General features: G+C 39.4%; 1 protein-coding gene across 12 annotated transcripts in view; it reads right to left on the bottom strand.

Annotated features, from left to right (window-relative positions):
• The window catches only part of PRUNE2 (prune homolog 2 with BCH domain), a 350,844-nt gene that overhangs the window by 206,089 nt on the left and 118,562 nt on the right, over positions 1 to 26,193 (bottom strand). For 11 of the 12 annotated variants that reach the window (XM_058565602.1, XM_058565604.1, XM_058565608.1 and 8 more), the window contains 3 exons: positions 5,488 to 5,592; positions 2,281 to 2,483; positions 83 to 246 (listed from right to left, as the gene is read on the bottom strand). The exons of the other annotated variant lie outside the window; for it this stretch is intronic. In XM_058565602.1, coding sequence (XP_058421585.1) covers positions 83 to 246; positions 2,281 to 2,483; positions 5,488 to 5,592 — 472 coding nt within the window. The remainder of the gene's footprint in view (positions 1 to 82; positions 247 to 2,280; positions 2,484 to 5,487; positions 5,593 to 26,193) is intronic. 12 annotated transcript variants of the gene reach the window in all.

Genomic DNA, 26,193 nt, shown 5'->3' with positions numbered 1-26,193 from the left:
GGATCGCACTCTTTCTGCGTGAGCAAGTTGTGAGACACTCCATTAAGCCTTCCAGTATTTAATAGAAAGAGTCGTCTCTCACCTCTGAGGAGATGAGCCAGCTGCTCCGTGATGAGCTCAGGAGCCTCCTGGAGTATCTCTTTCACCACGAGGGAGGAGGAAGACTCTCGGAACTCAAGCCCACCATCACTCTGCTCAAGCGGATTAATGACTTTGACGACTGCTGATTCTAAAATTTTGTCCTCACTGTTAAGCAAATGGAGGAGAAAAAGAGAAAGAGATATGGCATGTTTTCTCACTTTTTGGACTTATTTAATCTCTGCTCCCCACAAATGACCTCCTCTCAATAACCAAAAATATGACTCACATGACTCAGAAGAGGAGAAACTTATTCTACATGTTTTCACATTTCATTTCAACTAATCACTTCCCTAAGAGTCTTAGAAGACCTTCACACCTGAGCACTTCTATCTCTTGTTTTGCTGTTGGAAACTAATAGTAACAGCTAACAATTATTGAGCTTCCACCACAGGTTAGACACATTATTATAAATACTTGCAGAGTATTGTCCGGTTTTATACTATAAAATGACCCTATGAACTGGGTTCTAGAAAAATTCCCATGTTACAAATGGGGAAACTGAGGCATGAAGAGGTTAAGAAATTTGTCCAAGGTCACAAAGTTTGCATGTAGACTAGCTTGTATTTAAACTCTGACAATCTGGTTTCAAAGCTTGCACATCCAGTCACAGTGCTGGAGAAAAAATACTACTGGCTTATGTACTTCCACCAACATTCTTTATATGTAGGATAGAGTTGGCTTTATCAAAGGCAGGAAGAAAATATGGATAAAACTAACTGTATTCTTTTTATCTGTCAAAAGCAAATGAGTGGCAATGAAGGAAATGGAGATCTCTATTTTTGAAAAGTATTCTGTTTGATAAACAATCTCAAAGCCAGAGTTCACAACTTTATCTCAAAACCAGCACAAATTTTTCAATTTCAATTGGTAGCAAAACTCTTCCTAAGATTTTGATTGACACACATGTGTCACAATTCACTCCTTTGGCTTCTTGCATTGTCTTTTTCCATATCTACTTGCATTTGTTGGTTTGAAAAAGTTAACACATAAATTTAATTCAGCACGTTATCATCCTGAACACTGATAATTTAAGTCAGTCAAATAACCTGCCAAAAACTCTCAGTCAGTTGTCAACAATTGATGGATAAATGTTATTCAAAAGAATTTTGTGTGTTTCAAACACCATGAGGATAAAAACAGCCCCACACAGGCAGATTCCTTTCATATTCCTTATAACTGATTGAACTGCATGACTGACATTATAATGTGCTCATATCTAAACATGCTTCCTAAAAAAGGTTAAGTAAAAAATTAGATCCTTGTACAAGTTTTTATTTCATGTATACTAAAGTCAATGTCCGCTGGTTAATGTCATCAACAATTAGCATATCAGCAAAGCATGCAAAAAAAAAACCATCGCCTCAAACTACTGAGATGTTTATCTGTGACTCTTCATTCAGTAGCACTAGAGAGCTTATCGAAGGGCATCTTTGTGTTGGGTTGTAAGGCCCTTGAAGGCAGAGAATTTGTCTTATGCCTCTTTATGTACCTTTAGATTCCTGCACCAGATAACAACTCTTAAGTACTTAGTGAAGGAGGCAGAAGACTCAAGTTCTAATCCAAACTCTTGTGCTAACTTCACGTGGTACCTTGGGTAAGTCATTTGCAACACTGGGTTGCAGGTTTCTTGTCCATAAGATAAGGAGTTCAAACTACATGAACTTTCAAAAATCCATCCTACTCTTATAGTATAAAATGCTATGAATGATGAGCTAGTGATCAAATGACGTTCATAGCCCATCCACATAAAGTTCCATTTCACTACTGAGATTTCTTTCTTAAGACCTTTTCAGTTTTATTTAGTGTTTAATTTCCATTTTCATTACACATTTTCAGCATCAATACATAGGACTGTTGCATTGCTATAGGAAACTGTTTGGAATGGTTTAAAATTATGGTCAATTTTACAAGAACTTTCCACTCAAAGATGTCATATTTGAAATGCAAAAGTAAAAATGGAGGATTGGCATAGTCCAAATTTTGCCATAAGAGAAGAAAAATTATTCCCCTTCCTCTGAATGTCCTCTGCCTTTAACACATCTCCCTAAACCACAAAAATCCTGAACAAGGTACCACTTTGCCCAGAAGAGCCTTCATTAAAAGATCAACCTCCCCCCAGAGCCTCACATTAAGCCTTACCTTGCCAGCACGTTGCTGCCAACAAGCGTTATAGATAGCTTCCCTTCATCATTTAGCTGATGCAGATTAATTTCATCTCGGAATATATGGAATGATTCAGAGATATTCAGCTCTTCTAAAATAAACCTTGTCTCAGTGAAGTAGTTGAATTCAGTTCTTGGTATGTTCAGCACGGGCAAACAGAGAACCCCAGGGGGACTGACCTACCAAGAAAAAGTTGAGTGAATCACTGCAACAGCAGGAGGAAAGAACACCACCACATTTTCTCAAGCCCGAGGGTAACCGGTAACGGGAATGTAAGGCCTTTGGTCTCGCTAAACCGTTTGACATTCATAACCAACTTTTCCTGAACCCGATTAGCAGAGCATTATCAAAGGTTAAGTGGTCCCTAATATTTTTTAATCTCCTGTTACTCTACATGAAACTTCTCATGCCTCACTTGAATATTTTGTCTCATTTGAACCCTTCCATGATTTAAAAATATATTTATACATTCTCCTCTTCAGGGGAGACAAATTCACATGTCGTTATGGAATCGGCAGAAAATTAGAATGATTGATGCAGGGCAGGTGAGGACCGTGGTGAGGCAGACAGGTACGTATGTCCCATCTCTATGGGATCCTGCCACTCTGCTCCGGCCAACTGCTTACATGCAAAACATTCAGGCCCAGGATAGTCAGATCTTTCAATTACTCAAGAAAAGCTAGAAATCTGGATTTGGGGGGGTTATTTGTGGTGTTTAGTTGTTACAATTAATTTTTAAAATTAAAAATTAAATTTTTAATTAAAATTACAATTAAATTTTAAAAATTAAAAATAACTTTTAAAAATTAAAAATTAAAAAAATTAAAATATAGGTTAATGAAAACTCATTTACGAGCCAGATTTGGCCCACAGACTACCAGGTTGTGATCTTTCTTGATTTCTTATATTACTTAAAAAATCATATATTAACAAATCTCTTATAAAAAATTGTGGTAATGGGGGAAACAGGAGATGCGTAGGAGCTAGAGAATTTCGGATTCAATTTTTTATAAGAATTTAAAAAAATAGAGGTACTTTTAACAATTACTATGAGTGTATGGCAATAAACTCTAAATATCACCGAGAGAATGTGGGGTTTGGTACACTGAATTTTTGCAGAAAGTAAATGGCCTTTATTCTCACATCATCACCAGCTCTGTCACGAGTACAGTGCTTATTACAGTTTTAACATCTTTATCATCCATCTCCCCTTCCTAGCATTTAGAAGGCAGGGATTTTGGTCTTTTAGTTCAGTTATGTTTCCCAATGCATGAAACAGCCTGGCACATAGTAGACATTACATAGATATTTGTTGAGTGGAATAAATGAATCACCCACCCCTCCCCTACTATCATATACAAAACACAGAGCCACTCCAACAAAGTGGTTTTCCTCCCACCTGTCAGGCTAATACTGAATCACAATTGTGTAACAATCGTTAGCAATTTATGTATAGCAAGTTATTTTTCCTAATTAATTGATAGAGTTATATCTAACTCCTGATACTGAAACTTGAGTCAAGAGTATGTGGCCTGCACCTATCCTGGCAGGACCTATTCTGAAGTTGGAGTCGCAAGAACTAGGTTCTAGCCCCAGCCTCTGCTGTGTGACTTTGAGGAAGCCATTTTCCTTTCTGAGGCTCAGTTTTCCCCATCTGTAGGATGGGACTTACCTACCAGAGTGAAAAGTATTTAAATGGAGTCATACACGTGTAGCTGCGAAGCTCTGTACTTATCCTGCGTGTTAATACCCCAAGAGGGAGTAGCCAGGTTCTCAGGAAAAATTAAAATGGAGACGCAGACCTCTGGTAGGGGGTGGAGCCCAGTAAACTAAGAGGAAGGCACAGAAATATAATAAATTCCTAGTAGGTGACCCTCCATTTGTCTCCACACTTAGTGGCGAGCCTTAGGAGAAGGCGAAAAGAAGCCACACATCTATTTACTTTTTTCTACCTATTTTATTTATCACAACTACTTTTTCTACTCCTTTTATTGGATGTGATTATATTCATTCAAAACATTATAGTTGGTGGTGGTGGTGGTATTATTATTATACAATTTCCTTGAGAGTCCATGTCACTACCAGCCAAAAACCAGTTTAGTGCAGTCAACTCTACATTCTTGAACCAAGCAACATTTTTTCTAGGAGTCAAAAACTCCAGTACCTAAGATTAGTATTTACTGTGCATGTCCTAACACGGACACGTTTATCTCCTCATCCCAATTACTCTCCCTTGTGAAGTTCAACAAATTTTAAGATAAATTTTATACAAAGCCCCTATCTAGAGATCAGAATATTTTACCCAGCATTTTTGTCAGCTGCTGCCTTAAGCCAATCTTGCCACCCACAGCTTATTCTGGAAGACTAGGTTTCATGTGAATTTAAATCGCTGTAGATCAGCTATGCATACTCTCAGAGCCAAGGATCCAAATGAAACTGGAATAAAACAAATCGGACTCCGGAAAATTAAAAATTGTGTGAAAATGGAAATAGCACTGAAACACTCCTAATGTACTTTTTTAGGCTTTAAGGTGATGCATTATCATGGCCTGATGAATTTTATGGAATGGAAATTTTAAAACAATTTATTGAAAGGTCTTTTCCACCTCTATAGGCTTTTTATAGACTTCACGGAGTAGAAAGATTCTCGCTCAAGGGAGATTATCACTGGCTGATAATGATCTTGTGTGCAAAGTCAGGGCTAAAAGGCAAAAACAGAACACAGATGTGACACGTAATACCACTGCTACCAAAAATTCCAGCCAATATGCTCTGTACTTCAGGTACTGCTCATGCAGGTTATTATGCACACATTTTTCTACTCCCAAGGGCAAGGCTATCCAATAAGGATGATAAAGGGAAACAAGAAATTCTGACCCTGACTTTTGTTAGTTCTCTGAATTCCCATAAAAGTAATCAACTGTTACAAAATTTTGAATTTGAAAACATTAATCTTACTGAAATAATGTTTTATGAAGAGAGTCAATAAGAAATAACTAGAACAAAGCCTCACATATAGTAGGTGCTCAATAAATATTTGTTGATTAGTGGATTATAATACTTTGTTCTCTGCAACAATAAACCAGAACATAAAAAATTAAATTAACAGGTTCCTTTTTTCCAAAAAATGTTTGTTCTTAAAAGTTACATAATTCAAATGTAAAAAGCATACTCGTCCCTCACCTTGTCTAGAAAGTAAGCATATGAGAAGGCAGAAATGAGAGAATCCAAGTCACATGATTTGTGTCCTATAACCACATGGACCTTCTCCAAGCGTTTGCTTCGATTCTGAAACAAATTCAAATAAAACATCACAATTTAGTGTGCAACAGATCAATATAAAGAGGGCATTTTTCAATCTTTTTTTTTTTTTTTGGTGAAGAAGATTAGCCCCGAGCTAACATCTGTTGCCAATCCTCCTCCTTTTGCTGAGGAAGATTGGCCCTGGGCTAACATCCGTGCCCATCTTCCTCTAACTTGTATGTCGGACGCCTGGCACAGCGTGGCTTGATAAGTGGTATGTAGGCTCTCGCCTGGGATCCGCGTGGTGAACCCTGGGCTGCCGAAGGGGAGCGCATGAACTTAACCACTATGCCACTGGGCCAGCCCCCAATCTTTTTTTTTTAAGTATGCCTTAGCTATATTCACATACAATTGCAAAAATTCATAAATTTATCATTAAGTTTTACATGAGGACATAAAATTACACAACACATTTAACATTCAGAAACACTCATTCAAATTCTAGTAAATTGTCAGGAACAGAAAATTGTTGGTTTGCAGCCTCAGAGCTTCCCTGGGTGAAATCTGAAACTGGCCCCCATACGCAGAGGGCAAGAAGAGACCAAAGGAAGAGGCAGCCACTCCAGATTGGTGGAGGGCGGTTTTAACAAGCAAGGGAACTTAACATATGAGGCTCATATGTATATCTCCTCATCCGCCCCAAAGAATCTTAAAAGTTTATACAGAGGCCTTAACGGGGTTCAGTCACAAATACCGTCCACATGGTTTTAACAACATCTTACTCTTTCAAGTCCTTGAAAATGGTTCCCACTGTGGGAGTGATGGGAAGAATGTACATTCCAAGGACAGGAGAGGGGGTGAGGAGCCTCCAATTGATTGCCCGGGTCCAGCTCATGGGTCAACTGGCGGTCATTTCTCTCAATAACCTCCTCCAACAAAAATGTGATTTTATTAACGTTATCCATAATCTAACTCGATATGAACTGTATTTCTGAGTGATAATTTTTTAGTAAAAGATTATTTTGGTCTAAAGAGCAGTCCCATAGTATTCTATATCATTTCCTTATATAAGATGTTCTTAATTTGAGAGACAAACAGTGACTTTTTTCATATGTCCCTAGATGCAACACACAATTTGGTAGGAATTTATTTTTTCATGCCACATTTTGGGTGACAGGACATGTTCTCTCTGCATTATATTCCATAATTTAGCAAATGAAAGCTGTAACACTTTTCCTCCCCCCAGAGAAAGGTATATGATTAGTACCATTGCTCTAAAAACACAAATTGGTTGCTATTAAAAAGTGTATATAGTCACCTCTCTGGAAGAAAAGACATACTGTCTTCTTTCCTGGTTAACTCAATCATTACTCAAAATTCTTTTATAGAAGGCTGAACTTTTTTTTGAAATGCTGGGTTGGAAATGCCAAAGAACCAATTGCTTCTAGAAAATTCCACAACAAAACTGTCCAATAACAATAACTACAACCTAAATCGACATCTTTATAGTATGTCAGAGATGACACATACGTATACTTCCCCCACTGTTTATCCTTTGTTTTAACTTCTCCTTTTAGAACTAACTAGAAAGCCAATTGTAATACTGCTCAAAAAGGCTATATAAAAAATTATACTGTTCATGACTATTTCAATAAAAAAGAGTTATTTATTCCTTTATCTACAGAACAAAGATAAGATATTACTTATAACCTACTAGGTGTTTTACAAATGAATCTATAAATTTGTTAGTGTTTGTATGGAAATGCTGGTATCAAGTTGGAAACAAACAGCCCGGTTGTGGCCCAAGAACATATTACAGTAAATCTTGAAGGGGACTAGGTTAAAGAGTCTATCAATACAGAGATTGATGACAGGATCAATATTGCAGATGAGTCATCCAGTATGTAATATTGCTAACTTAAAATAAACATATATATTTTAAAATATATTGAGATATTGATTTTTAGTAAAACAGCAACATTTAAAAGTATGATGTAAACTCTCTAAGATAATTACAACTTCTTCACCCCATCACCACCAACTCTAGCTCCCATTCCTTCCTCTCCCAGCTTCCTCCCCTTAACCTCATAAATTTATAGCTGGCTCACATGGCTGAGTACCTTCTGAGGCTAGGTCCTAGGCCAGGCCCAGTTCTCACTCTCAAAGCCGGATTGTTTCCCCTGTGCAAGACTGTCAGATATTCTGGAATTATCTGAAGAACTTTAGGTAAATGGAATTATACTCCATTACGACACAAACAAATGCATTAGGAAATCATATTACTGTAGAAGTCTGTTCTTCCGAGAAGCTCGAAGGTCTAAGTAGACATTACCTCATTTTTCCTCCCAGATCTTGCAAGGCAGACAGTGAGAAGATTAACAACACTTTTTATAGGTCAGCGGAGTCTGTGATGGGGTCAGGATTGTTCCCAGGACTCATGACCCAGTATAGTGAGGCCTATCTCCTCTGCCCTGCACCAACCACTCCATAATGCCACAATAACTTCGGAGTCTACAAAATGAGTGAGCATGGGGATGGAGGGGGAAAAGATGATGTTACATATGCATTCTAAATACAGCAAGGCTTCAGACATTTATAGCATCAAAATTACCTCAACGCTGACCTATCTGCTTTCTTGTGTAGGTTCGATAATTTCTAGGCACAGCTCTGTGTTCAATACTCAACTCACATGCAAGAAGATAGGAGGGAAATAAGACTTGTGTGTCAATTCCTTTCCAACCCCAAACCAATTGTTACTTAGAAAAAGAAAGGAGCTAAATAGGATTGTGAACTCAAAGCATGCTGGACCAATTCTCACAACTCAGGAATCTTCTAAGATTATGATTAATGCATCCTTCTCCATGTAAAGAGGAAAAAGTACATATCCTCTTGCAGGTCAGGTTGTAGAAAATCCCAGGACAAAACCCAGAGGGTTCTGTCTGGTGCCATATGCCTCTCTTTTCACGCTCTCTTGTTTCTCTTCTGACATCCCTGCTTCCCATACATCAAGTTCCCTCATAGTCATGGCCTCTAGTGCCTTCGCTCACGTGTGCCATCTCCAGTGAATGCCCCAGTTCCAGGCGCCAACCCTATCCCCAACCACCTCCATCAAAATGTACGTGTACATGCTGGTGCCCGTGCTCTCAGGGATCTATCTGCTTCTCCAGCAGCAGCTCCAGTAGAGAGTCCACGTCAATGAGCACTCCTGGGTAAATGTGTTACACACCAAGGTAACATACTTTCATTTTAAAGAGACCTTCCAGGGATTATGCCACAATCCAGAAAGATGACCAGAAATTTCAGGCTGGCGGAGAATACTGGACCAGACAGAAGGGACATCACAACCAGAAGGTACATTTACTGCCTGCCAATGAGACTTAAAAGTGATAGGCTCAACCTCAAAAAATCTCAGATGTTCCTAAGTGCTACCAAAACCCACTAAGATATAATGAGAGGAGAGAAAAAGTTAGATATCATAGTAACCATGCTCAGACAGACTCCCTCCTCCTGGAAGGAATGAAACGTGAAATTAGCTGTGTAGACTCACTCAGTAGGTGAGCTCAAGGAATGTGCAGGATTTGGCTTTATCAACTGGGGGTCAAGAACCACTGAATGTGGGCCCCACTTTCAAACTTCCCACCACAAATGACCTTGGCAGTGTGAACAGAGCAAGTACAGGGGTCAAGTCCTGGCAGAAAAGTCTAGGGACTAATTTCAGGAGTCCGGGGCAGGTAATGGGGGTTCCTTGTGATGAGTGGTCCACTCTGTGGCAATGCCTCCTCCCCACCTGAAGGGGCAGCAGGTGAGAAGAGACTCCTGCCCACAGTGATACTCTCTGCACCTCTCGTAGCAGGTCTGCGAACCCCTACCCATTTCACATCTCCACATATTCAAAGACTCACAGGTGTTCAATCTTAACATCTATGTCCCTTGATACAGTTCATGTTGGGGTCTGGATAATTCACAAGCAGACAAATTATGCCCAAATAAAAGTGACATATGTACAAGTTTATCAATTTAATTATTGTCATTCAATTAATAATACCTGCTTGTGCCAAGCACTGTACCAAGCCCTAAGGATACAGCAGTGAACCAAACAAACAAGAATTCCAGCCCTCGTGGCACTTGCATTTTAATGCAAGGAGATATGATGAACCAAATAATTAGATAATGATAAATGGAGGGGTAGACTACACTGGGATGAGGATCATTGAGAAGGGGACATTTGAGTAAATATCTGAAGTAAAGAAGAGGAACCTAAGGATATCTCAGGCCAAGAGAATAGCAGGTGCAAAGGCCCTGAGGTGAGCGAATGCCCAGCATGTTCAACAAATCATTACTGCCTAGTGCATATATTTTTCAAATGTGACTTTGTAAACTCCTAGCCAGGAGTGACTACATCTGGAAAGCAAACACTCATTCCCTGGTATTGACATGAGTATAACAAGCATTAAGGAATCTCAGGAGACAGAAGACTCATTGCTAATACATAAACCCAGCACTGTGCAAGCCCAACACAAAATGGAATCCTGACAATGGGTTGAAATAGATACTATCCTGCTTTGTCATCTACACTTCCAAATAGATGGACAGACTCTTTCCATAATCAATGCATAAAAATATATATATTGAACATGCCAGTGTTTTAGGTCACAATTTAAATATGCTTTCAAAGTGTAATTCAATACACCACTAAAATGAGACTTCTTAATGAAGTTTACTTGTTATCTCCTTTTAAAAGTCAGCAAAATGTCTAAGCATTCAGATTCAACCGCCCATTAAAGGAAAGTGCACTTGTCAGGTAAAAGCACTTTCAAACACACCCACAGAAAACCACTGATCAGAAAGAGGCTTTCAGGGCCCTGCTTAGGCCCCTCCATCAGCTTTTCATAACTGCACCCTCTGAGAAACAACAATAGCTTATCCCACCTATACCTTTCACATCTAAAGTCCCAAAATTAAGCTCCACTCAATAAGTCTTTGCAATACAGTTATACCACGATTTCTCAGTACCCACCCTCCCCAACCATCTTTTCTTAAAAATCCTATGAAATTTTTAGAATAATTAATTGAAATGAATTTTGTTTCAAAAATATTGTAGACAAAACCCACAGAAATTGGAAAGTCCCTTTCTTCGCACACTAAAGCAGGGCACATTTCTTAGTCCCTCATCCTTAACCAACAAACAAAGAAGCAAGACAAAAAGAAGTCTCTTGAATGTATCAGATGATATCTTCAAAGAAACTCAGGCATAGGGGCCTGCCCAGTGGCGCAGTGGTTAAGTTCATGCATTCTGCTTCAGGGGCCCAGGGTTCGCCAGTTCAGATCCTGGGCGAGGACCTACTCACCGCTCAAGCCATGCAGAGGCGGCATCCCACACAGAAGAGCCACAACTCTACAACTATGACACACAACTATGTACTGGGGCTTTGGGGAGAAAAAAGAAAAAAGAGGAAGATTGGCAACAGATGTTAGCACAGGGCCAATCTTCCTCAAAAAAAAAAAAAGAAAGAAACTCAGGCATAGAAAAAGAGTCGGCAGTTGAGCTAGTGCTTCCTTGACTACTCATAATTCCAAGTCAATGAGGGGCCTTTCTTCCTGGAGGCTGGCTGTGGGGTGGAACAGAAAAGGGCCTGGTTCCTCCCCAGGAGACCCCATGCAGCTGTGGCTGCCATGATTCTAAGTAAGAAGACTCAGAGGATAGGCAGGAGGAAACCTAACATGATGCTCAAGTCCCCAGAGGTCCCCAACTTCACCCCAGTTACCATGAAAGCCAGGTGGGACGGGATGCTTAAGGGGCCACAGTCAAATGAGCAGCAAGGACCAAGTTTGCTGTAGAGATGCTAACCTGGTCCTCCAAAGGCAAGGACCAAAGCCCTCTGATCAGCTCTGTCGCGTATGGATAAAGTCACATCCTTTGTTCATTTGGTAAACAAATGAGATGCCCCTTGAAACTTGCCCTGGGTTTAAGATGATTTCTAGAACCCCTGACCTTCTGAATTTCCCATACTCTTATCATTAGTTGGAGAAAGGTTGGGCCCCAGAGGGAGAGAATACTGGAGAGAATAAAGGACATGGCATCAACCGGAAGTTAAAAAAAGCAAAGAAGGAAATTCTTTTCACTCTGTGCAAGGTCCCCCAAACACAGGGATTTTTCCTGCCAATTGAAACCTTTGTATTATATTCTTTATTTTTGTTTATTTTTCTGATGAGAAAAGAAATACATGCCATTATAAAAAGTCACACACAACAAAAATTAATAAAACAAAGGTAACTACTGTTAACATATTGTTGATTATTCTACATTTTTAATTTATGCATATATATTACCACATATACTTTACAAAAATGGGGGTGCTTCTGTTCCCACTCTTCAGAAACTTCCTTTTTTTCGCCTAACAGTATACTGTGGACCTTGTTCCATGACCAAAACTATAGCTCTTCTTCATCCTTTTTAACTTAATGGTGGCAATTGTGTGGACACATCTGCGTGTGTGGATAAGTGTGTATAAAATTTCTGGAATCAGTATAGGCACCTTTTTTGTTTTTTAATCTCCATGATATTGCTGAGTAGGATACTCTGGCCCACTGGCCACCTAGTCCAGTTTCATTCTAATGATTAATTAATAAACAGTAATAAGTGACAGGGAAGCCATTATGAATTTCTTCCGAGAGCTGTACCTCAGATTATGTCTAAAAGCAAAAACATTTACCAGAATGTACAAATTCAGGACATAGACATTTTATATTTAATTTTCTCATAAATGTCCTAATTTAATTGGTGACGTACTGGATGAATATAAACCAACAAATTAGGAAAAGGCAAAAAGCTTTCAATGATAAGACTCAGATGAATTTGAGGTAATGTAATTGCCTCATTCCCTGATAAAACTGAAACCTAACCAACCCAACCAGGCATGTATTGCCAAAAGCCTCTCCCCTCACCACCCTCTCAACCAGCCCCAATAATATTTCCCCTCAGCCTTCTCTTCGCTAAGCCAGAGAATGCCTTCTTTTAATCTCTCTCATTTGGGGAAAAATAAGGGATAGAAGTCAGTTTGAGAAAATTCAGCTACAAATAGCTCAGATCTTGGGCATCTGTATCTCCTTCTATATCATCAAATGCAGAAGGCACTGTGGGTAGGCGGTGGGGGAGCCAAAAGCTAAACCCAAGTATTGCCCGGGGCCCATCTTCTTGGGTGGTCTGTCTGGGTCTCTAGTTCCCTTGGGGTCAGGCTCCTTCTAGCTACTTTCAGCCATTCCACTTTTGGGGGAAATGTGTCCATACCTTTATTAGCAACTGGATGGGGTAGCTCTTCAATTTCCCATTTAGGTACTGCTTCCCTCTAGCTTAAATAGATGTCCCATCCCAGAAGTTTGTCCTCCATGGTTTTATAGGTCCTTATAATCTCTCAGCCTTTCCCATTTCAGACTCAAGAGCTGTAGTTCTTTTCGTCTAGCCTCATATGGGCGTGCATCCGAGTCCACGAGCCTTTCCTTTGCCTCCTCTGACTTTCTGCTGTCTGTGCCCCTTGACTGTGTTAGTCCTCGTTATGGACTGAATTGTGCAACCCCAAAATTCACATGTCAAAGCCCTAAACACCAGAGAACGAGCGTTGTCTCTCTCTCTCTCTGCCATGTGAGATCTCAGGGAGAAGAAGGCTGTCAACAAGCCAGGAAGAGGATCCTCACCAGAACCCCACCATGGTGGCATCCTGATCTTGGACTTCCAGCCTCCAGGGCTGTGAGAAATAAATTTGTTGTTTAAGCTACCCAGTCTATGGTATTTTGTTATGGTAGCCCAAGCAGACTAAGACAGACATCCAGGCTGGAGTTATTCCAAAATTTGAAACCACCTAGCAGATAAATGAATGTTAGGGAAAGCTTAGAAGAGCTTCTTTTACTAAATGATTGATGTCAAAGGCAACACAAGAATTTTAAGGACCAAATGAAAAAGGATACCCCCGCTACATACACATGGAAATCTACACCATGCCACCTATAGTTTATACTATCAAACTTATAGTTAATTGATACTATCATAGTAATGTTAATTACTTTATAAAACAATGTATCTTCCTTATAAAGCATTTAGAAAATGTAGAAACGCAAGGAAAAAAATACTCAAGACCCAAAGTAATCACTATGAGCATTTAATGTATTCCTTTTTCTACACTTTCATGGGTGTTCTCTTTTATAATACTGTGATCATAATATACATAGTACTTTGTAACCCCTGTTTTTTAACAATGTTCTGCATATTCTTCTAAAATTCTAGAATATACATGTTGTGATGGCCAGGGGTGACATGTGTTTGCTTTTATAACCCAAGCTGCCAGCCTGCTGCTCTGCACACAGTAGGTGCTCAATAACTATTGAAAAAAATGAATGAATAATTATGACATTTAATGGACACAGTATTCTTTAATAAGGATCGTTATAATTTAGTCAATTTCCTATTGTGCAGATTTAAGTTATTTTAATTTTTTGAATATTTGGGAATATTTGAAAGATAATATTTTTGTGTCCATCTCTAGTTATTTCTTCAGAATAAACTGAATTTTACATTTCTGGGTCAGAGAATGTCAGTATTTTAATGCTCACCAGAGAGGTTATAGAAATTTACATTTTCATTACAGAAATACCTGATATTCAAACCTTCAACTCTATGTTTAAGCATTATCATATTGATAGGTAAAATAGTATCTTAAGGTTAATTTATATTTATTAAAATTATGAGTGCTTTAGGGAATTTTTTCATATGGGCACTAAACATTATTGTTTTCATATGGACGTATTATTTTTTGTGAATTTTTCTCTGCATATCTTTTAGGATGTTTATCCTACTCTCATTGATGAATAAACTATTATTATTAACATATTCAACTCTGGTAACAGCAATAAGATATTACTTTCTCCTCTGGCCCTGGGCATCTGCAGAACAACTTGCTCAATAAGTTGCATTAACTATGCAATAACCATGCATTATTTAATATGATATTAACATTTCAAGCACTAAAGAATGCTGTACCATCTTTTCCTCAATCTACCTACTGTGATTTCTGAAAATGTTGCAATAATACCGGTCAGACTCTGCCTTGGTCTCCCAGCTCTTGACTGGAATGCGTTTACTCCTCTGTTTTGTAATTAGCCTCATGTAAAAATGATAATTCAACTTAAATTTAAATCTAAAGTGTTGAATGTATCATTATTAAGGTCTTTAAAAGCAGTGAAATTTTGCTAGGACAATAGCACCAAAAAGAAAGATAGGACTGAGAGAGTAGATCTTAAAAGTTCTCATCACAAGAAAAACAATGGTAACTATGTATGGTGATGGATGTTAACTAGATTTATTGTGGTGATCATTTCACAATATATACAAATATGGAATCACTACGTTGTACATTTGAAACTAATATGATGTCATACGTAAACAATATCTCTATAAAATATATATGTATATAAAACTTGTGATTCAGCTACTTCAATTCTGTATTAAAAAAACAATGAAGAGCTGGCCCCATTGCCTAGTGGTTAAGTTCAGCATGCTCTGCTTTGGCGGCCCTGGTTTTCTTCCCAGGCGTGGACCTACACCACTTGTCAGCAGCCATGCTGTGGCAGCGACCCACATACAAAATAGAGGAAGACTGGCACAGATGTTAGCTCAGGATGAATATTCTTCAGTTTAAAAAAAAAAAAGAATGATAAAAGATAAACAATAGAGTTGGAGATAATATTTGCATAATATTTGCAACACCTTGCTGTTAAAAGGGTAATAGTCCTAACATACAAAGAGTTCCTACACACTGATTTAGAGAAAGGCAAACAAACAACGGAATAATCTTTAAAAGATGTGACCAAGCAGTTAACAGAAGAAAAAATGAATAAATGAAAAGAAACTCAACCTCATTAGAAGTCAAGGAAATGCAAATTCGACCAACAATAAAATGTCATTTTTTTGCCCATCAGAGTGTTAACACCCACTGCTGGTTAGACTGTAGGCAGCAGTAAGGAATACTACAACCAATGTGGGAGTAATTTGACAGTGTCTATTAGAATGCAGAATGTTCACACTTTGTGATCCAACTTTTTTATTCCACTTCCAGGAATCTATTCCATAGAAATAAAATCACCAATAAATATGTATATTTTTAAATTCCTTATTATTATTTAAAATTTACTGTTAAATACAGATATTTAATAAAATCCCAAAGAATGTTTATTGAAGCAGTATTTGTAATGGAGAAAAAAAAGCAAAATAAGAAACAACCTCAATGTACAGCAAACAAGGAATTGTCAGATAAATTACAGAATATCCATAAGTAGAATCAAAGCAGCTATTACCAAATAAATGAGTTAGATCAATATCTAATGACCTGAAAAGATGTATTCCAATATTCTTCCCACTACATCACATGGCTGCTTCTTCCTTCCTGGATCCTGCCTCTCATAAGAAAAGCATGCTATGGTTTCCACTTGGGTGACACTCACGTCTTGGGTGACTGCACTAGGACCACTTACTAGGACAGTATTGTAATGCAAATTTCTGAGCCCCATTCCTGATACCTAGATTCATAGGTCTGCAGTAGAGTCTAAGACTTTTTTGACTGATTTGGAAACCATGGCCTTAAAGAGGACCCATGATTAGTTCCCAAAGACCATCTGGCTTCTGTCCACTGCAGAATGTATCTGCATTTGGTTTTTGAAAGGGACTGCTTGAGTTGCTCTAGATCAAGTACAACTTCAGAGTGAATTACTGGTGTTGTATTATTTATATTTACTTAAGTTTAGAGTTAGAAGGGGCCTTAGAATTCACCCAGTTGAAACCCATCCGTGGTTTCCAAAGTAAGGTAGTGGACCTCAGAGAAAGGGAAGAAATCACACAAACTCCTATTTATCTGATCCTTTTAAATATTGGTTTTTTAAATTATGTTTTACAATGTGCCTTATATGCTAGTACAGTAATTCGTGAATAGAATTCAGAAATAAATGCATGTCTTGAGAGAATGTACTCAAAAGATTTTCACTAACGTTGTACAACAACAAAAAGCGTTAGAGACCTTTTTTAATAGATGAGACAACTAAGAACCAAGAGATAAACAGCAGAGGCAGGTAATAACCAGAACCCCCATCTAAAGTCCACCATGCTCCTCTTTGGCCCAACGTTCTACTTCTGCTGTGAAGTATGGAGAAACAAACCACACAAATGAAACTGAACAGTAACTCTCTTCATTTGTTGGTGTGTGCAATCTTTAGTTCCTAGTCACTCGTGCATTTAGGGGTCAGCTATTCAACATCAAAGATACAATTTTACCAGATTGATGGTTCCTTGAGAGCCCTGGCCACATTTTGAACATGGAATCTTCCAGAGTTCCTAAGGCAGTGCTCTGTACACAGTAAATGCTCAAATCATTAGTTAGTGAAAATGGTGATGTTGGACATAACAGTTGAGCAGAAGATAGTTTTCAATTTTTATATCACCACTTTGTCATGTTCTTGTCAAATAACAGTACTATAGAGTAACACTTTGTCAATTGCCCCAAAGTTAAAAATTGTAGTACAGGCTGCAAGTAACCATCCCTCTCAAGCTTAGCAGACTCTCATTTGGTGGTGGGGGTCTCTCTCTGAATCTCTCTCTTTGTTTCTATACAAACACACACACACACACACACACACACACACACACACACCCCAGAGCATTATGGCATGTGCATTCCACCTACCTCATGATGTAAAGTTCCAAAAAATGCTTTAAAATGATTTTATAAAGTAATGGATTTTATGAGTATTATGTCATCACATATTTTCCCCTTTCCTCTCAAGCCTTAAAACACTTGACTTCTGGGGCCGGCCCCATGGCTTAGCGGCTAAGTGTGCGCACTCTGCTACTGGCGGCCCAGGTTCGGATCCCGCGTGCACCAACGCACCACTTCTCCGGCCATGCTGAGGCCGCGTCCCACATACAGCAACTAGAAGGATGTGCAACTATGACATATAACTATCTACTGGGGCTTTGGGGGAAAAAAAAAAGGAGGAGGATTGGCAATAGATGTTAGCTCAGAGCCGGTCTTCCTCAGCAAAAAGAGGAGGATTAGCATGGATTTTAGCTCAGGGCTGATCTTCCTCACAAAAAAACAAAATAAATAAATAAATAAAACACTTGACTTCAGAGTCTATTCCACATTTTAATTTATCCATGATTCTGAAGATATAACCGTTATAATAATTTTATTTTTAAATGTCTCAAGCAGTGAGAAGAAGCACACTATGAAACTCTATCAAAACATGACTTGCTATTAGTACATGTATACCCAGCAGGCCCAATCTGGAGCCCTGAAATAAATCTATTAACCTCCATGGAAGGGTGTAATTGTAATTAGCCACCAGGTGCTACTTAGCTCTGTTCCCAACACTGGGAGGATTAATGGATGTTCAGTGTACTGTAATTCTAAAATCCCAGTATATATGATTTCAAGTCAGAAAGGGTATCTATTGTATTAATAATCCAAGCTAGTGAGGTGTTGCCCCAAGGCACTGATTTTACACGCAGTGATTTCTGAGGAATTCCAAAACTTCATATGGCGCTTTTTATCTATTTTGCAGTTGTATAGTATCTCCTTTGGTTGACAAAATGTGGGAAATGTATTATAAAGCTCAAATTACTTCCTACTGCCTATTCATAAATAGGATGATGATCAGACATAAAACTGCTTTCCCCAAAAGTCGTTAGGTGTTCCAATTTGGAATGCCCCTTTCACAAAATGTTGATAATTTCTGGAGCTGGGAGATGGATATGTGGAGTTCTCTCTGGCCTCTCTGTGGTGTATGTTTGAAAACTTAAATAATAAAAAATAACTCTGAGAAAGACTGGGACAAGAAAGCAAAGAGGTTTACAAGAAGAAAGAGAGACAGGAAACAAAAAAAAAAAAGAGAAGAGAGGGAGGGAGGGAGGAAAAGAAAGAGGGAAGAAAGGAAGGAGGGAGGGAGAGAGGAGGGAGGGAAGGAGGCAGGACGGAGGAGAGAGGAAGGGAGGGAGGGGGAGGGAGGAAGGGATGGATGCCCTTTTCACCTGGTTTTATATTTTTATAAATATAAGGGCCCAGGCCCTTGAGTGCACACTGTTGCAAACAGGTCAGAGTAGGTCTTTGGTTTCAACCTGTAGAGGTGAATTAGCATTTAGAATTGTGCCTACTAAAAATATTCAACTGAATATCTGTTGAAAGAATGGACCAAAGCAATAAATAAGGAGCTGAAATTCTGAGTTCATGGGCAGCTAAAGCCGAGATTGGGAATAGGGCAGGAAAACCAGGACAATGGTATGTCTGCCACCTCAGGTGCCTTCTCCTCCCTCATCCACTACTTGGTCTCTGCTCACAAACCCTCACGTATGCCCCATGCCCTTTTGGACATTCTTTCTTGTCTTTGTCTTATGTGGAGGGGGTGGAGAACAGCAGGGCCATGACACCACCAGCGAACAACAAAGGAAAGATAAACCCTCTCAGACCGCACAAAGCCATCCCACCACACCCCGACAAGATTCCAACAGAATCTTCTGTGATATAATTGAACAAAGCAAAGGTTCTCAGTGGAACTAGAATTTTAGGCTAAATCACGACAGTTCCAAGGGCTGTCAGGTTGACTCCATATCAGAAAAATTACTGGAGGAAAATAAACGACTGGGAGCCTTCACTTTGCTTTATTTTTGCGGTTTCACATTCTTTCCCTCTTCATCTTGACAGCCTAATGTCATTCCTGTGCTCTTGACTGCATGTATCTAAATGTTTATCCTGGCTGCAGTAAGTCAAAAACAATTTATAAAAGGTGGAGAAAGAGCCCCCAGTTGTGATTTCAATCTAGATTCACTAGAGCACTCAGACTTGCGTCCCTGCTTTTCACTTTCCTCGTCTGTGGAAAGAAGAAATGCACTCTGATCATGGGTGGGTGTAGATGGGGGCTATTTATAAACTTTCTTATTAATATATCATGGATATTAGGATCAACTTAGGATGATTCTTAGTACATATGTGTCATACACTAAATGTTTCTGTAAAACTTTTATAGTAACTTGTATCAAGAACAGAGAAAAAAGATCCAAAATAACAAAAGGTATGATGCCCTTTGAACTTCTTCAATTGACCTGTCTTTTTCTATCCTTCCAAACACATTTTCAAGTCTCTCTACTAAGCATATAGACCCTTCTGGAGCTGGCCCTGTGGCCAAGTGGTTAAAGCTCCACGAACTCTGCTTTGGCGGCCCGGGTTTGCAGGTTCAGATCCAGGGCTCGGACATACACTACTCACCAACCATGTTGTGGTGGCATCCCACATACAAAACAGAGGAAGACTGGCACAGATGTTAGCTCAGGACTAATCTTCCTCAGCAAAAAAAAACCAAAAAACAAAAACAAAAAAGAAGAAGATTGGCAACAGATGTTAGCGCAAGGCGAATCTTCCTCAGCAAAAAAAAAGAGAGAGAGAGAGAGAGAATATAGACTCTTCTGATAAATAAGGTGCTCATCTTTGTGCAGGCACACATGCTGTGCGTTCCTTGGCAGACATCCACACCGGCTCTCAGGTCTGCTCTGGTTTATTGTGTCCATAACTACGATTAACCCCTTGGACAGGGTGTATATGGGAAGTAAGAGAAAGTGACATTACTGTTAACACCTATGTAGGATTTTAGAAACTAAAATCCCCTTAGTTTAGCCACCTCATCCTTCAATAGCTGCACTAGAAGACTGACATGGGCCAAGGGAATTCTATACAATGGAAGCCCACCCATGTGAGGCATTTACACAGACCTTCTGGAGCAAGTCACAGCAGCATCTGCAGGACAAAGGACTTCTGCCCAGCAATGGGCAACACCCAACCCACTGATCTTCAAAGTACAACATAAATCAAGGAAGAAAAAAGATTGGAAAGCTGTGCTTATGTTACTACTTCTCAAATTTGTCCTGGAGACTAATATTTTAATAGTTGAATAGCTTTATTTTTTTGTTCCTATTTTTCTCTTCTTTAAAGTTGTCATAAGTTGTAGGAATTTACTTTTTTTCCTTGATTAAATTATTTTCATTTTTATTGGAAAATTTGTGATTTATAACTATTTTAATTTTTCTGTAATCCATCCTCATGGAAAAGAAAAAAAAGGTTTCTGCCGCTCTACCCTAAGTTCCCAGAACTTTTTTCTGAGCCTTCTCTCGGATCAGGTCCTCTTTACGTGTGGCCCCTTCCCAAGCCTGCCCGTATGTGGCACAGGTCGCTCCAGGGACTTGAATTATTTCTTCTTTCTCAGATTGGAAGGGCTGAAGCTAATTAGCCAGGTTTTCTGCCCCCATGAAGAAGCCAAGATGTGCCTGGAAGACTTTTCCCAGAAGCTTTGCTTTTCTGCAGTCAGCTTTTTGTTGCCATAAGGAAGATCTATTGCTTTAATACTCACGCGTGTAAATGCCTGTATTTGGAACGGACGTCAGGCAGGTGACAACACGCACCTGGCATGTCTGAAATCCGCTCAGACGTGACAGTAAGGAACAGATAAGCAGCTGGAAGCAAGTGGAGGAGAAGATGCATTTCCAGCAAGATTCAGTTATGCAGGTTCATAGGGAAACGTACAAGGGATATGCAGAGCAATTACTGTACTTTGCAAAGATGACAGTTTTTAATGATGCCATTATTTATTACACTGTGTGTTTTTCAGTGACAGAACTCTCACCTTCCAGGCGACCTCTTATTCTCTCTTTCTCTCAAATATTTTGCAAAATAAAAAACTCCTTTCAAACTAAACGGTATCTGGCACACAGTAGTTAGGTAATAAACCTAAGAAGGTAATAAATCTTCAATAAAGGTTTATTAAAACACATTCCTTGTGGCACAGAATGGTGCAGTAGGATATAGTCATAGATGAAGATAGCAAAATATGTGCATAATAAATTCTGTATTATTCCACTGATATTTTAACAGCATAAACATGTTAACATTAACTGAGTACCACACTCTGAGAAGAACAAGCTTTCTCAAAGAAAAGTTTCAAGTCCTCTAAGCATCAGACCCTCCCAGTCTTGGGATAATATGATTTTATGGTTCTAAGTAGTAAATAACCTATTTTTCGGTTGCCCAGACATTTTCCCTTTGTCTGTTCTCTTCTGTTAAGAGAATTGCCAGGAGTCTCCAAACGCAGCCCTTTAATACGGAAAATTTTCAATATACCAATTTGAATTTTATCTTTGCCATTTTAAGGGGTATCATTAACTGAATAGATTATGGAAAAGAACTTTAATACAAAATATTTGAACAAAGTTTTCTGCTTTGATGTTTTAAATAAATCAGTCACATAAAAAAGAAAGCTGTTATATTAGAGGAAGATTTTATTTTAATTTTTAAATAGGTGTCATATTGGTCTTTCAATAAAAAATACGCATCCAAAGACTGACAAATGAGAAAGGTTTAAAATATTATGGAAACCTTAACAATACATAATAAAAATGCATCAGACCACCAAAATCTTTCACTGTAATAAACAGCTATAAAATGGATGACATCAGCTTTTAAAATTTTTCACTCATCTTGAAAAATAAATCTTTGCTCATTTCGGGCTGCTGGCTATGTTCAATGATGAATTAGGTAAAGCTTTTAATTAAAGACTCGAATTTTCTTACCATTTTATTTTGCTGAAGAGAGTGTTCTTTCTGAGTAATTTCCTTAATAGAAGTCTAGAATTCCAACAACAACCAGAATACTACTTATTCTTAATTCAGAATATTATTTATTATTAATTTCTTAATATGGTGGTATCTGCTTTGAAAATTCCAAATTTTTGGAACTATTAGTAACCTAACACTTCTACCTTATGACTAATGTAAACCCACTGCCTAAGGTATAGATGTGAATGAAGCCTTTGGAAATACTGATGTAGAAACAAATCATCTTATTAGAAATACTTGTCAGTTACTCACCGAAAAACAATCAGAGAAGCGAATCTATGGTTTGAAGACCCAAAGGAGTGACAGCATCATAGTAGTGACCTTGAACTGATTAAGAAAGTTATTTATCTCAACAAATAGACCAAAGTCCTGCCCTATATTCCCCTCCCAAGTTTTTTGTTGTTGTTGGTTTGTTTCTGTTTCAGAAGCCTATAGCAACTAAAACGCCTTAGATCATACTAAATAAAAATTTTCATCAAAAGAAAAATAGAGAGCAAGACTCTCCAACATTGCGTGTGTACGTGATGAGAAGCGACTTTTTAATTTACTCACATCTTGAAATATTCAAAGTCTTAGAGTGGAAAGGAGGAAGAAGATGCCAAATAAAAAAAAAACCCTTGATGGTTCAGCTTCTGGATGTGGTAGTAGGAGGGTGCTGGTAGTAAAACGTGGGGCGGGAGCAAGAAAAGACACAGAGAGAATATGGGACCATCAGATGGGGCGGTGGTCCTCTCTTCCCACTTGCTTGGTCGGCAAATCCCGGGTAACTGGAGAGAGAAACCCAAGTGGCAACAACCAGTTCAAAACAATGGTGACAGGAGAGAACACCTCACTGTCTCACAACTCTAGGGGGCGCCATTCACATTCTACAGGGTTGTGCTCCAAGGAGTGTCATTCTCACGCATACAAAGTGAATGGTGCCTGCAGAGCAACTGCGGAGCCCCTGCCATGGATTATCTGGTTTCTCTGATCCCGGCATCATTTCACAAAACTCTCAGAATCCTGGGCAGGAGATCATTTATCATCCCCAAGTTAAGAGGTCTGGTCCATAGAGACTGGCCAAGGTAACTGGCCAGGACTGGGATCCCCAAAGCCTTGCATTTGACAGCTTCCCTGCCCTGTGGGTTGACAGCAGTGTGGGCTGTTTCTGGTAATCCTGTGCCTCCAAGGCTCTGCTCAGTCCTACCTCACTCTATCTCCTAGGCCGTTTCATACATGTGTAAAAAATTACCATGGTCAACTCTTGATCACCTTGGGGCAAATACGGATTACTATGGTAATTTGAAAAAATTACACTATAGGTAATGCCGTTGTAGAAAATGAAAATAATACACATGTATGCAGATTAGTACAGACAACTGCACATTTAGAAGGCTTCCATGTTTGGTCCCACCTAGCAACAACGGACACCAAGCCATACCTACCAGAGTTCTTGCCAACTGTAGGGTCAACCTTCAGAGGACTGACCCTCACTTCCAGCATCCCCGTTGAGTGAGGCATCAGCTAGCCCCACCATCAAGGTAACCTCAAGTGCACATTCCAAGCCACACTTCAGCCTGCCCACCCTGAGTTTCTCCTCAGCTCCTTGCCCCTCTGTGGGCTTTTAGAGAAGGCTCTCCTTACAGAGAATGGGGGAAGAGGACAGGGCAAGGACGTACAAAAACCAGTCTGTTGTCATTTCTACTGCACCCTGCTACAAATACAGTGTGATTATTCCTACGTTAGGTCACTGAGAAACAGTGTGGGGGCACAGAAGACAGCAGCCACTGACTGCCCTCAAGTGTCAGGAAGCTTCTCAGAGGAGGTGACTTGTGTCTTTCTTCCAGGGAAGAGAGGTGAGAGCTTCCCAGGCTTCCCTCTACTGTTCTTTCCATGCTTCTCATTAAGTTAAAACCATGGAACATCATGGTTATGGCCAACACACACACACACACACACGCATGCACGCAGGCATGCACCCACACACACAAACTCCTTGGTCAGAGATGCACACTGAAGAATTTACGGGTGAAACGGCATGATGTCTGTGATTTACTTTAAAATTCCCCAGGGAACAAAAACGTGCATATGTGGTATGGAAGCAGATGAAACAGATTGGCAAAACATGGATAATTAATTGAAGATCAGTGGTAGGGGTCGAGTTGTATCCCTCAAAATGCTATAGGTTGGGGTTCTAACCCCAGGGCTTCAGAATGTGACCTTATATGGAAATGGGGTTGTTGCGGATGTAATTCATTAAGATGAGATGAGGTCACTAGGTGGGTCCTAATCCAAAATGACTGTATCTTTATAAAAAGTCTCCACAGGGACACATATAGAGGGGAGACTATGTGACGACACAGGGAGGAGGCCACCTACAAGCCAAGGAGCGTCTGAGGCCGCCAGAAGTTAGGAGAGAGGCCTGGAACAGACCCTTCCCTACCACCTTCAGAGGGAGCATGGCCCTGCAGACACCTAGATCTTGGACTTCCAGCCTTTAGGACCATGAGACAATAAATTTCTGTTGTTTAAGCCCCTTAGATTTGGGTACTGTTTTACAGGAGCCCTAGGAAACTAATACACTACATCATAAGTCCACTGAGGGTTCATTATGCAATTCTTTTCATTTTTGCATATGTTTGAAATTTTCCATAATACAAAAGTTAAAAAAATAGAAGCCTTGTACATAGTCTCAGAAATATTAATAATTCAGCTGCACTCTGCTACAGCACTCCCTGAGGAAACCACCCAAGCACCAAAGTAGCTCTGATATCCAAAAATACAGCTAGTCCCCTCTTCAATGCGTGAGTCTGATTTCACATCTGTAATCCCTTTTCAAGGAGTCACCGGTAAATCTCCCAAACAAGGCGCCAGAGAGCTCTGTTGTGCCTTGTGGCTCCTTCGGGCTCTGAACAGCGCATCCTCCTTGGAAGCACAGTTGCAGGCAGCCTCGCAGTGCCTTTGAAAACCGCACACGAGGTGAGGAGGGAGACAGCATCTTGCAGCACAAACCCACAATGAAAGCTTCCATGAATTAGTTTTCTGCCCAAATGTGAACGGATACACTATATAGATGGCATGTAACACTCAGTAGACAGGTTAAGAAAAAGTACACCACAAAGGACATTAAATAACCTCATAATCATATTTAAAGGCTAAGTGAATCAGGGCCACCACGAGTACTAAAATACATGATAACAAAAGCAGTCAGCACTTTCCATACCATATGCTTGTACATGTTATTCTGCAGGGAACCAATTAAAACTATGGAATACTTAGAACACAGACATATGGAACAAAACAGGGCAACTTATCTTGTCACCACGGTGCTTGCTCAGTACATATATTAGGGAGATGTAATACTGGATTATTAGTACAAATAAATGCTATCTTAATTATGAATACCAAAAGGCAACATCAGCTCTTAAAGCTCCTGCGTTGGTGGCGGCATCATTTAGAGTTTTAAATGGAAGGCTTACTGCCTCCAGAATCACATAAAATACCAGTCACATTAAACATCAAAAATATAATCACAGGGCCGGCTCCGTGGCTTAGCGGTTAAGTGCACGCGCTCTGATGCTGGCGGCCCGGGTTCGGATCCCGGGCACGCCCCAAGGCACCACTTCTCCGACCAACCCGAGGCCGAGTCCCACGTACAGCAACTAGAAGGATGTGAACCTATGACATACAACTATCTACTGGGGCTTTGGGGGGAAAAAAATGAATAAATAAAATCTTAAAAATATATATATATATATAATCACTACAGCAAATCATTAATCAGGCTAGGTCTCGATTTTCTCACCTGTTACATTGGGAAAATAACAATAAGATTCTCTGAAATTCACAGGAGTCCTGGTAAAACCATTTAAAAAGTACTCACAGAAGCACATGGGGAAGCGTAATCCTTGAACCAGTGCCGAGTATTGTTTTTATTGTTACTGACAGAGATGAGACAAAATAAACAAGTG

Source organism: Diceros bicornis, chromosome 22, assembly GCF_020826845.1.
Source record: "Diceros bicornis minor isolate mBicDic1 chromosome 22, mDicBic1.mat.cur, whole genome shotgun sequence".
NCBI lineage: Eukaryota > Metazoa > Chordata > Mammalia > Perissodactyla > Rhinocerotidae > Diceros > Diceros bicornis.
This window is presented reverse-complemented; position numbering and strand designations above follow the sequence as displayed.